Raw genomic sequence first — 12,229 nt, forward strand, 5'->3', positions numbered from 1 at the left:
AAAATAAAATGGATATTTTACTGTTTTTAGATAAAAAGAATGAAAACATCTTAGCATAATTTAGATGTGTTGAAAGCTTCAGGAAGTTTTGGTAGCTCAGTGCTCATCTAAGAAACACAGAAAAACACTCTGTATTTTGTATACGACCAAATTTTAAAAGATTTGGGACTTAGAATTAAATGTATGACGTTGTTTGAATGTAGCCATCTGAAAGAAAAGATTAGAACTCAGATCTGCAAGTGCCTGTCAAAGTTTGGACTTGCCTAAAACTCTTATCACAAGGCAGTAGGAGACAGCTTGCAACTATTATTTCACTTATCCATTTGGACAGATGGTCCTGAAGTGTGCTGGGCTCCTTTAGTCTTCTCTATCAGTCTAATGGAGGTTACTGGAGGGCCTTTCAGCCTCTCCTTGGCACAAGAAGTATGTCAGTCATAAATTATCGTCTTTGTAATCATTAAGGATCTCAAACAAAAACACAAGTTCAGTTAAGCTCCTTTGGCTTACAGATATAAAATCAAAATTTCTTTCTTTAGGGTTTATTTTCAATTTAACAACAACAAAAAAAGACTTGCACTATTTAACTTTTCTATTTACAGACCAAGGTGATCTTTTTTAAATTGCATGGGATATTAAAGGGAATGTTAATTGAACAAATTCTCAGCAGAATATTTGGTTAAACACCCTGTTATAAGTAGTCAAGAGCTTATCCATATTAATTTGATTATACTTCTCTAGTAACTTTCTGGTTTCCCTCTATTCTTCAGATTAGTCATGCTAGACTTGATGAAGGTCATTTGGAAATCTTTACCTTTCCTAAATATCTGTGTTTATTTGACATTTCTGACTAAGGTGTGAAATTTTTGTTTGGTAGTTGTGTGTGTGTGTGTGTGTGTGTGTTTGCACACACATGCACATTTTCTTTTCTTTTTTTTTTTTTCTTATTTTCCCAGACACTCTTTTAAGAGAAAATCCTTAGAGAAGCTTCTAGGAAGGACCCTTAATTGACCTTGTGGGGGACCACATTGATTTTCTCCACGTGCATCTTCATTTCTGATAAATTATAAAGCCATTAATTTGCTGAGGAAATGGCAGGGCCAGGCTGCGGCACAGATGTGACCAGAGCCATCCCAGCTCTGAGTCTGCTGAGGAGTGCCAAGAATCTGGGGGAGAATCAGGAAGCCTGGATTGTTATGGTTAGCCTCACATTCTCTTGGGAACTGTTTTAGTTGCTGCTGTTTACAGATCTAAAAGGTAATGATGTTTCCAGATAAATAGGCCTTCTTATTTTGGGTAAGTGGCCATTTATTGATCTGCTAACCCACATGTATTGATTTGTTAGCCCCAACTACTGTGTCACTCTCAAAGGAGTTAACTATAAATCCAAGACAGGCAAATTGTATTTGGTTTTGGACCGTTGCTTTCACAAAAGAGACAGCAGCCCCCTCCTTGTCATCTCCATGCCAAAACTACTCTTCCCAAGTTTTAGCTATTATTTAAAAGGAAACAATTAAAATGATATAATAAGATAAAAAGCAAGTGAGTCAAGATGCTCCATTAGATTAACACTAAAAGGCAAAATGTGAAACTTGCATAACAGTGTTCAAAAATAATACATTTTATATTTTCATGCACATTAGCAGAATAATATGCTCTAAACTGCAGAGTGTGGAGAGAAGAACAAACAGAACTGTAATTGCAAGGAAGAAAAAAAAAAACTCTTATGACAAGAGTTGTGCAGTACATGTTGGGTGCGTTTGTCTCCTTAGCAACAAGTGAACGTATAGATAGCCTACCAACCTAAAGCAAGAGAAATGCTTTGCCGTCCTCACCCTGAAGTAGCCAAGATTCTGCAACTCAATTGTGCATCCTCACCATTGCATTTGGCAACCTCTAACAGGCGACGGTCACTGAGAAAATGCCAGCAAGTTAGCAATGGATGCCATAGCCCGTGTCATATACCTTGCAGCACTCCCACGGCAGCTTGCTGGACACCCAGACTCTATGGAGGTGGGGATTGGAGGGAGGGAGGTGGGAGTCCTTGTGCTTATGGATTTTTTTTTCCTTAACCAATTGCATCCTACATGCAGGAAGGATTGTCACCCAATCACTTGAAAAAAGCAAAGCTCATGTTTTTTTATACCCGTTATCCCAGCTCCAATATGCTGAAGACCTACTTCTCCGATGTAAAGGTAGGGACATTTTTTATTCTTAATTGTTTCATTTTCTGTGCATGTGGCAGTAGTTTGAACTCCCAGAAGTTAATGAAGACGAATGTGGAATCGGTTTAATTCCTACACCTGTGTTATAATTGATTTAATGCACTTGTCCTTTTGTCTAAAGGTGTGTTAAGCAAAGATGCCACTTGTGTATTAAGACTGAAAGATAGTGTTAATAAGTTGCATGGGTTTCCAATGTAGTCTGAAAAACTTAGCCTCTGTCTTTATACGTTTGAGTAGCTTCTTTGAAGAAATTTCAGCTGGTAATGGATGGATGTGCTTTAGAGAATGCTTTTTTCCCTCCTCTCAGCAACAGTAAACTGTTTCTGTTTTTGTTTCTGTTGGTTTCCCCATATTTGTGCTTATGAAAGCAAACTCTAGCACCTCTTTTTCCCCCTGTCGAAAAGGAGCGTACATTGAAATTCTCTATGCAGTAGCTGCTTAAAAACAAAAGTGATGATTGTCTCTTATTTACAACTTAATTTGTTGTTGATGTAGAGTACACTGAGCATAAGGAGAATGAATAAAGTGACAGATTCAGGACACATTATTCAAATGAGGATATGAAAGCTGTCGGCCTACAGCTGCAGCCTCCCTCATTCTACAGAATATTGGGACCTCCTGGTTCTCTGTGTATGTGTATGCGAGTGTGTGTGTGTGTCTGTGTCTGTGTGTGGGTTTTAAGTAATTGTTTGCATCAACTTGATGTTGTGTTAATCATCTGTAACTTTTTAAAACATAGATTGGGTTTTGATGATGATAATGACACACATGGTATCATTATCCCAGGAACTTGATAAACACTACATTAGCTGAGATTAGTTTATTAGGGGTGGGTGTTTTTTCCCCACCCCTCCCCTGCCCACCCCCATATGTACAAGTTCTTCTTTCTGCCATGGAGAACTCACAAGCTGCCAAAACACGCTCGCTCTTCCACGGCTCCCCGCATGCAGCTTGTTTTGTGCTTGATGCCCAAGTGGCTTCATTGGCCCCATTTTGCAGGCCAACTCATTTCAGTTTCCTTCACTGATGTTTTATTTGGCCTTATAAGAAAAGTTCTGTTTTCCCTCCTGTTTGCTTTTGAATTGTGTATCAACTTCAGCCTTTTATCTTTCTCCTTCCCTGGCTGTGCTCCTCAAGTGGAAGGCCTCTTTTCTCCTCGTTCAGCGCCAACAAACTGGGCAAGATGGGGAGGCAGGGAAAGTCCATCACGTAAATGGCTCGTTAGTACTAAGGAAGCACAAACAAGGCTGAGTGACACAGAGGCCAGGAAAAGTGTTTGGGCTTTGCGGAGGATGATCTAGAAGAGACAGACTGAAGGGAATTTGTCACCTGGTTGAGGACTGACCACTTTCTAAAGTCTGGTAGAACCTTGGAAAGTTTGTTTTCAGGAATCCTCCCAACATTATAGTTCTAAGAGGGGACATGGAGGACAGGGAGGAAAGAGTTATTGTGTGCACATATATGTGTGTGTGTGTGTGTCTGTGTATGCAGATGTCCGTGTTACTCATTCCTTTTAGGGCAATGATCGGCAGTGCTGTGAAATAATAATGACAATACCTTATATTCTTTGTATAGTACTTTTCATCCAGAAGGAGGCCAAAGAACTTTACCAAGTGCACACATAGGTGTCACTTACTTACCACGGAAACACAGCCACCTGGAGGGTGGGAAACAGCAGCCATTCTGGGCCAACAACACTACTCAACAGCAGATGTCAATATTAAAAACATTCATGTTTTTTGTGTGAGTGCATGCATGCGTGCATGTGTGTGCTGTGTAGTGGCAAGAAAAATGGGAAGATTATTGATCTGCAGCTTTATAAATACCGCATGATAGAAACCAACAAGAAACTGTTCCCATTCCTCTAGAATGCCTCTAGCAATTCAGCTTTGCAAATGGCCACTGACTCTGTGTAGATAACAATGAAATACCTGAGTGACTATTTTATTTTCAGAAGCACTAATATTCAGATTGTTGACTCTATCCATACATTATCCATACTGAAAGGGAAGGCTGTTACAGGATATGTGAGTCTGGTTACATATCAATTATCCACTCTAATGGAGGGGAAACAGTAGGACATATCAGGCAAAGCAGAAACTCACTGAAGGTCATTTCTCTTATTTTTGGAAGGAATTGTACATTTTTAACTTTCTTAATTATGTTTTTTCTTTGATTAGTAATAAATGAATTTGTATTTCTCGAGCTTACACAGATGAGAGTAGAAAGTCATGCACAGAAAGGGAAAGGTAGTCCAGGCAAGGTGGTCCAGAAATTTTTCAGAAAACAATGGCAGAACATTCTGGGATTTCTTTAATATTAAGGATAATCTCTAATTCGAATATAGACAATGTATACACACACATATATATGTGCGTGTGCATGTATGCACAATATACACATACACACATATCTATAGCTAGACATCAATACACAGATAGACAAATGTGTTTACTTTTTTGCAAGGCTGGAAGAAATAGATATTTCTTTATATATGAATATACAATCCAAACTTTTATTTTGGCCAGGATTCAAGAAACCACTAGAGAAATTGGGGAAGATAACTTAGGATCTTCTCAGAAATGAAACCCTGCATCATTTTTCTGGAACAAGACCATGTAGTGCTTGTCATAAAGACATGAGCCTCTACTTGGTAGTGGCCACATTAATCTAGGAGAAAATTCCTAACTCTAATAAAATGTACTCTTTCAAATCATAAAGTTATTTTATTCAGTTGCTTTTTTGGGGGTTTTGTGGTTATTTTTTTTTTTGAGACAGAATTTTGCTCTTATCACCCAGGCTGGAGTGCAGTGGTGCAATCTCAGCTCACTGCAACCTCCACCTCCTGGTTTCAAGCGATTCTTCTGCCTTCGCCTCCCAAGTAACTGGGATTATAGGTGCATGCCACTGTGCCTGGCTAATATTTATATTTTTTTTAGTAGACACAGGGTTTTGCCACATTGGCCAGGCTGGTCTTGAACTCCTGACCTCAAGTGATCTGCCTGCCTTGACCTCCCAAAGTGCTACGATTACAGGCGTAAGCCACTATGCCTGGCCCTGAAATTTTATTTAGTGATCAAAAGTTCATTTTGCAAGCAAAAATAAAACAAAACAACAGAGAACAAACATGAGCAGAAAATATCTTGTTTGCTGAATATGGTATAACGTAGTTGTCCATCAAAGCCACACTTGGAGGACAGAACTAGATGGAGTAAATCCTCTGACTTGCTCTAGAAGGTGAGTCAGGCCAAGGTGGTGTCCACTCCTTCGTATTTCTCCTTAGAAATGGATACAGTGCTTAGCTCCCCACAAATGACTTCCACTTGGGTAAGAGGTAAATGCTTTCTAATTACCTTGGAATGAAACAGGTAGAGGGAAATCATACAATTCAGAGATGCTGGCATGCCAAGAGTTCTTCTACAGAGATGATGTATATGAAGGATGAAACCAGGGCCGACCTACTTTAACTCCTAGAGCAAGAATCTAAACAAAGTTCTGTGTTCTCACAGAGAGCCCAACTTAATTCCCTCATAATGACATTTAGCCAGACAAAAAGCTCAGCTCTTCAGGGCTTCAAATCCTTTGAGAAGGACAAGTGGACAAATGTCAGAGAGCTGCCAGGGATCGATGGGCTGCACCAGCTCCCCGTTCACTCCTGGGTGCTGATTTTAATGTACAAACTAATAACTCTTAGACCACTAAGTACAACAGATTCAGTGTCATTTTAGCTTTGAAGAACAGACGCTCACAGCTTTTCAAACCGGCAGTGTTAAATGATGTATCTCATTCCCTCCACCCCTTGAGTCAACTGCTGCCTAGCCAGATTAAGGTGTCAGATTGATTTGTTTTATACATCTTTTGACCATGCTCATTGAATATTTAGGAAGTTTCTTCAGCCCATATTGAGGCTGAGATGTCCCGTGGGAAGCATTAATCAAAGTCACAGAGTACCGTACACTGTGGAAACACAGCCTCTTTATTGTAGCGATTAGTTTTTGCAGTAACACATTAACACACTACAGAGCTTTCCTTTATAGAACAATTGATCCTTTTCTTGTAAGCCACTACAGAATGAGGGAAATTAACTCTTTAAAGTTTAATACTTTTTCTCCCCCAGTGTGAACATTTAGAAAAGAGGGGACTTGCTTTTGCTTTTAGCCAGCAACTAAAACTGAACAAATTTTAGTTCACTTCTCGTGCAGGAAAACCCTGCTCTTCAGGCTGTTCTGCTGGTCATTTCGCTTGTCTCATGTTTGGGGAGTCTGTTGTTTTTGTCCATTCTTTCTCTCTGGTATTTCCATTCTCCAACAATAAGCTTTAAATCTCCCTTTATGTCCCATTCGTAAATAATGGCAAGTGCACTTACTTTTTTGTCCTCCCCATTAGGTCATTCATGACCATTCTAGAAAAAAAAATACCCTTCTATTTTTTCCTCTACAGTACTCTTGTCCATATGAGACAATGTCTTGTAACAATGCAGAAGCCTAATCTCCATGTCAAAGCAATTTTCATTCCCCAGTGCACAGCCTGCTATCATTTTGTAATGTTTTGTTTCTTATTCTAAAAGAATTAAAAAGGAACAGTAAGCCGTCACGGGGGCCTGTAGTCCTTATCTCAGTGTCTGGAAATTTGGACAGTGTATTTTACTGCTGAGATAAAATGGAAAGAACTCCAAGTTCAGCAAATCGTAATGGGTTTAAGTTCTATTGAAATCGGCAACCAGAAGATCAGATAATGGGGGTCCTTCAGTTGTCTTTTTAATCGGGTTCCCCGCGAGGCTGAATAGAGACAGAGCAGACACACAGAGTGAAAATATAATTCTTGGATAGGTTAAGTACATGTTTGAACTCTTGCAAGCAGAAGCGATTTGCTGATGACTTAATCATTTTCTGGTCAATTATCTGTAAGGGCCCTTGCAACTCCATGGCAATTATGATGCAAGTTGGCCTTTTGGGAGAAACACCAGTCTCTCTGCTTCTGTTTCCTTGTGACTTCCATCCTCTGCCATAAATTTTCATTCACTTATTATCTTTGCTGGTATAGAAACAACTTTCTGTGTAGTAATTAGAGCCCCAATACACACTTTAGCTGTCATCTTGTTGGAGTCTGGATGTTCTCATGGCCAGGGTTTGATAAGTGCTCTTTGTTGATTTTTGATGAATGTACATCTTTTTCTGGGGGCCCAGGGAAGGGGATGCCTGTGATGACAAAAGGCAGGGGGTTGTCTGTCAGCTTGCCTGATATAGAGGTATGGATTTATTGGTTTTGACTTGGCAAGTTGAGACGCATCTGTCCTTTACGTGAGCAGAGGACTGTCAATAAGGATGGTATCATTTGCAGTGCATCCAGGAAGCCATCTTCGTTTCAAAGGTCATCAGGAAACCTTGGTAAACAAAGTTTTGAGGCCTAACCATGTTATAGTAACTTGGCATTTTAAAAAATGTAATAAAGGTCCTGCCTATGCCATCTGTGTACTGTGTCCTAACCACGCCTCCCAAATATGACAGAGATACCAAGGGAAGCAAGGGGACGTGGGTCTTATCCAATGCTGGCTGCAGGAAGCAGATGAACAGGCACCGGGGCCTGACCAGACCTCATCAGATATGAATGCCATGGGCAAACATTAAGTGGAATCATAGTTGTATGGGCACGGGAATCACTCATTGCCAAAAAAATAAGCAAAGGCCAACTCCTCCCATTTTATGGGAAGGCCATTTATCTGCATTGAAGGGGGCTGTGATGTGGAGATACAAATCCTCATTTAAAAAAAAAAGGTATATCAAACTAGTGGTAGAGTCACGTGGCATAATACCTCCGGTACTTGGGAATAACAACACTTCCCAGGATTCTATGGCTTCAATGAATGTCCATAAGAAGTATATAAATGCAAGTTGTTCTACTGAAAGATGAAGAACAATGGTTAAAAATAAAGATGTTCGGCTTAAGGAAAGTCTGATTTAGAATGTGACTTTTTCACTTGAAAGGTAGAGGTTGTGATATGATTTCCATTACGGACAGGTTTTTATAATTTCTTGTGAGTATATTCCTCCTCTTGCCTCTCTTGCCACCATTTTGGTGGAGTTAAATACGTATCTTTCCAAGTAAAGAAGGGAGGGGAACTTTAAAAAATGCTTCAGACACTTAAAAAATCAATGAAGAAAATGGCAATGTTCTTATCCTTCTCAACATTTAAATTTAACAGTTCAACAGATGCATTACCTCTCAGCTCATCAAGTGGTTTAGCAATTTCCGTGAGTTTTACTACATTCAGATGGAGAAGTACGCACGTCAAGCCATCAACGATGGGGTCACCAGTACTGAAGAGCTGTCTATAACCAGAGACTGTGAGCTGTACAGGGCTCTGAACATGCACTACAATAAAGCAAATGACTTTGAGGTAGGAACTAATCTTTATTTTTTGGTCATCTCCGTTTTCCTTTTTTAAAAAATTTACCTTCTTTAGAAATGTATCCAAGTCTGTTTCTGTGTTGGTTTCGCATATAAGCATCCCCCAATAGAGTATCAGGTAAAGCTGCAATGAGGAGCTTCCGTAGTCCCCACTGGAATCATAAGGCTCTAACCCACTGCCATTTTTCCCCATTCCCTGGCTTTCCAGCTGGTGTGGAAGACTCATTTCGCCACAGAAAAGGGAACTGTAGAATCCAAAGAAAAATGGCAGCAAGGAGCAAAGACAGAGGGATTCATTTTCCAAGGAAGAGGTCCCTACTCCAAAAGGCCTTTTTCATATTTAGGTTCCGAGATATCAGTGAGCTGATATGTGTTATGTGCAATCGTAGCTACCAACACTATATTTTCTTAAAAAGTCTAGAAACATTGATGGGGAAGAGATTCCATGTTTTCTGACTTTGACATTTGTTTTCTTTATGGAGGAAATGGTATAAGAATTTACTGAGTACATAAGAGATCCACTGATATCTTTTTTTTTTTTTTTTTTGGATTGGTTGTGTTTTTTGTTTTTTTGGTTTTTTTTTTTTTTTTTTGGATTTTGTTTCTGTTTTTGTTCTTTTTGGAGGAGAGACTCGTGGTTATTTCACCTATATGTACCTTCACAAGCATGCTGCTCTTCGTACAAACAATCTCATACATACTTATATATATCTATGACATGTATATTCCAGATCCACATAAAGCAGCATAGAGAATTCTCGGAAAGCAATATCCATGCATCAATGAAAGATGTGTGGCTATGAGTAAGGCATTTCTTTATGGGCTAATGTGGTGCCTCAGCAAACAGTTTTTATCACAACATGATGACTCTCTGTGAGACAACACTAGCAAATCTCCCAGTACTCACAAAGGCATTTTGCTGAGTCCTGCTGGCTGTGGCAACAATAGTTGGAGGTGGGAATATGGCAAGAGTTCTGCAGGCCAAACTCCCTGATGCTAAGAGCAGATGGGCTGTGGCTTGACAAAGGTGGTCCATTTCTTGTATTATCTTGGTTAGATGCTGTGCCACCTTGAAGGTGGGAATTTTTTCTCCCACATCTGTGTGCACTTGGACCTTATATTAATATTCTTGCTTTCTTCATGTAGCTAGGTATCCAGGAATACCCAGGAAGTTCCAATTTTCAAAGGAAAGAGGGCACCTTGGTCTAGCACTGTCAGTTAAGGGGCGTGACCCCTAGTACTCTTCCTTCTTGCCCACTGTTTTTTCAGCTCTTGTCCCTACAGTTCTTAGCAATGCAGACAAGTTACAGTGGCTTATACAGAACTAAACATGGAAGCTCAGCAATGGGAAAGTCATGGTTTTTCTTTGAAAGTTTGAGTGGTTATAGTGTAAGCTACTAATTTATCTTTGCTCTCTAAGATTAATATATTTCTTGTACGATAAATGAAGTTTAGGTGTTTTTGTGTTTTTTTTGTTGTTGTTTTTTGCTAAATATATTAAACTTGAAAATTCTTCATGTACTACTCCACTATTTTAAAATCTGTTTTTAAAGTCTCAGTTGTAACAGAGCACTGGCTCACTATAATGACAGAGCACTAGCAGATTTCTTCTAAAGCTGAAGAATATGATTATGGCTAACCATTTTAAAGAAATCTTATTAAGAGCGTCATTTCTCCCCCGCCCTTCTGATAAGCCTGTTGCCCTAAACCTTAAGCTAAGAGATTTCTACTGTGTGCTGGTGAATTATTTACATCATGACCTAAGTATTTGTTTGGCAGCATACATCAAACTTCACAAAAGAATTGCCCAAGTTTCATGAGATGGCTTCTGCATTTTTGCTGTATCAAATACCCCAAAGGACAAATCCTTAAAAGTGCACACGAGGGTTTTTAGGGTTATTTAAACCTTACCTGGTTGGAATTTAATCCCCTACCCACAGCCCAGGAGCCAAAATGACACAAACGGGGGACGACTGGCATCAGGAGGTACCTGACAAGCTGCTCCATTTAGCATCATCTAAATCCTCATTAATATGATTAACATCTAATATTTCTCTCTTTGTGAATCATATCCACTTCCAGCCAGGCCACCTCTCCTTTATCTGCAGTGTCTATTTTAAGACTGCTTCACTGCAAGGAGTATGGGGCCTAGGCAGGAATTTTGTCACTTCTCATGTGACTTCGGACAGTTATTGGACTATTCTGGGTCTGATTCCTCCTTCAGTGAAAAGAAGGGAAGAAAGAAGCAGGACCATGGAGTGTGCCCTGCCCCCCTACTCACACGCTCGCACGTCCACACGCACACACACGCACCCACCAGCACACGTCATCCTAATATCACGACATCGTTTTTTCATTTAGCCTCTCCGTCTGGCTCATTTACTGACAAAAGTTTCAGATAAGGTGAGCCCTTCTTTTCCATACCTTTGTGCATGGAGGTCACTGCTTAAGTGAGATGCTTAAAAAGCCACCGTTCTTATCGCGGTAGTTTCGCTAGTGTAGGCGGTGGCTGAGAGCCAAAAGTAGATCCGGCACCTTCAGCTGAATACCTTCACTGATATTGTGCGCACGGCTTTACTTTTATATTTAAGTTTCTCCTCTTAAGGTCAAGTAAAATGAACCCACAGTTTAAGTATTAGCAAGTGAAGAGGATGGCAAAATGGAGAACTATGCACGTTGTTTCTTTTGAAAATTTCTAAACAGAGCTAAAACATGGTAGAGGGACTTTGAAGCTACGTCTACACGATACCCCAAGATCCAGTCGATTCCAAGGAATCGTGTCACCCAGCTTAGTAGTAGCCGGTCAAATAATAAAATGTCTTATTGATTGCATTCCCAGATTTCTCAATCAGTTGTTGGGAGCAATAAAATAGCTAACATTTATTGACTGTTTACCAATGTTCTAGGGACTCTTCTAAGTGTTTTACCAATATAGGGCTTATTTAACGTGGGTAATAATAATGACAATGATACCAATATAATAACAAGAAAAACTTCAGTTTGCCCAAAGCTTTACTACTCTTCAAGCTATTCTAACTGAGGGCAGGCAGATGGGGCCAGGGAGAGAGAAGGGGGCTTGACGTGTCTTCACTACTGCTTTATTCTTCCTTCTTTCTCTTCCTACCCCTTGTCTTTTCTCAGCCTTCTACTCCATCTCTGCCTCTATGATAAGCTTGCTGGTGGCACCTCTGTCACTGCTTAGCACCACCCCCGTCCAGCCCCTGCTGCTGATGACTCTCAAGGCTAGAGAGGCTGCTGACCCCTGGTCTAAGGAAAATAAAGCAGATGGGGAAGGTTTATCAGCAGCAGAGAGGGAGTGGCTTGCATCACTCCCCTCTCCTAGACCCTGCATTTCCTGGCCTTTATGAGTCAGGACCTTCTAAGTGGCAGGAGAGCTTGTTCTGCCTTTTGTATCAGTTTACACAATGGCCAGGATTCTTGGCATGGTGTGCAGACTTAGGGTGGTGAGTGATTGAGAAGACCCAAGGGATGTGGAAGAAGACACCAAAGGGGAAAAATACAAAATACACTTTTAGTTTGTACTAACGGGAGGAAGCTTGGCCATATCACACGGGTGGGTGTCTTGCTTCTGCGCGTGA

The 12,229-nt window shown here is 40.2% G+C and overlaps 1 protein-coding gene across 7 annotated transcripts in view; it reads left to right on the top strand.

The window, feature by feature from the left end:
• The window catches only part of PROX1 (prospero homeobox 1), a 52,873-nt gene that overhangs the window by 15,086 nt on the left and 25,558 nt on the right, over positions 1-12,229 (top strand). For 6 of the 7 annotated variants that reach the window (XM_017547531.2, XM_017547530.2, XM_017547532.2 and 3 more), the window contains exons 3-4: positions 2,085-2,192; positions 8,425-8,619. In XM_017547531.2, coding sequence (XP_017403020.1) covers positions 2,085-2,192; positions 8,425-8,619 — 303 coding nt within the window. Of the gene's footprint in view, positions 1-2,084; positions 2,193-4,750; positions 4,943-8,424; positions 8,620-12,229 lie in introns of those variants that run through there. The other variant, XM_017547534.2, reaches the window with a different exon arrangement.

This window comes from Cebus imitator, unplaced genomic scaffold (assembly GCF_001604975.1).
Source record: "Cebus imitator isolate Cc_AM_T3 unplaced genomic scaffold, Cebus_imitator-1.0 Scaffold198, whole genome shotgun sequence".
NCBI lineage: Eukaryota > Metazoa > Chordata > Mammalia > Primates > Cebidae > Cebus > Cebus imitator.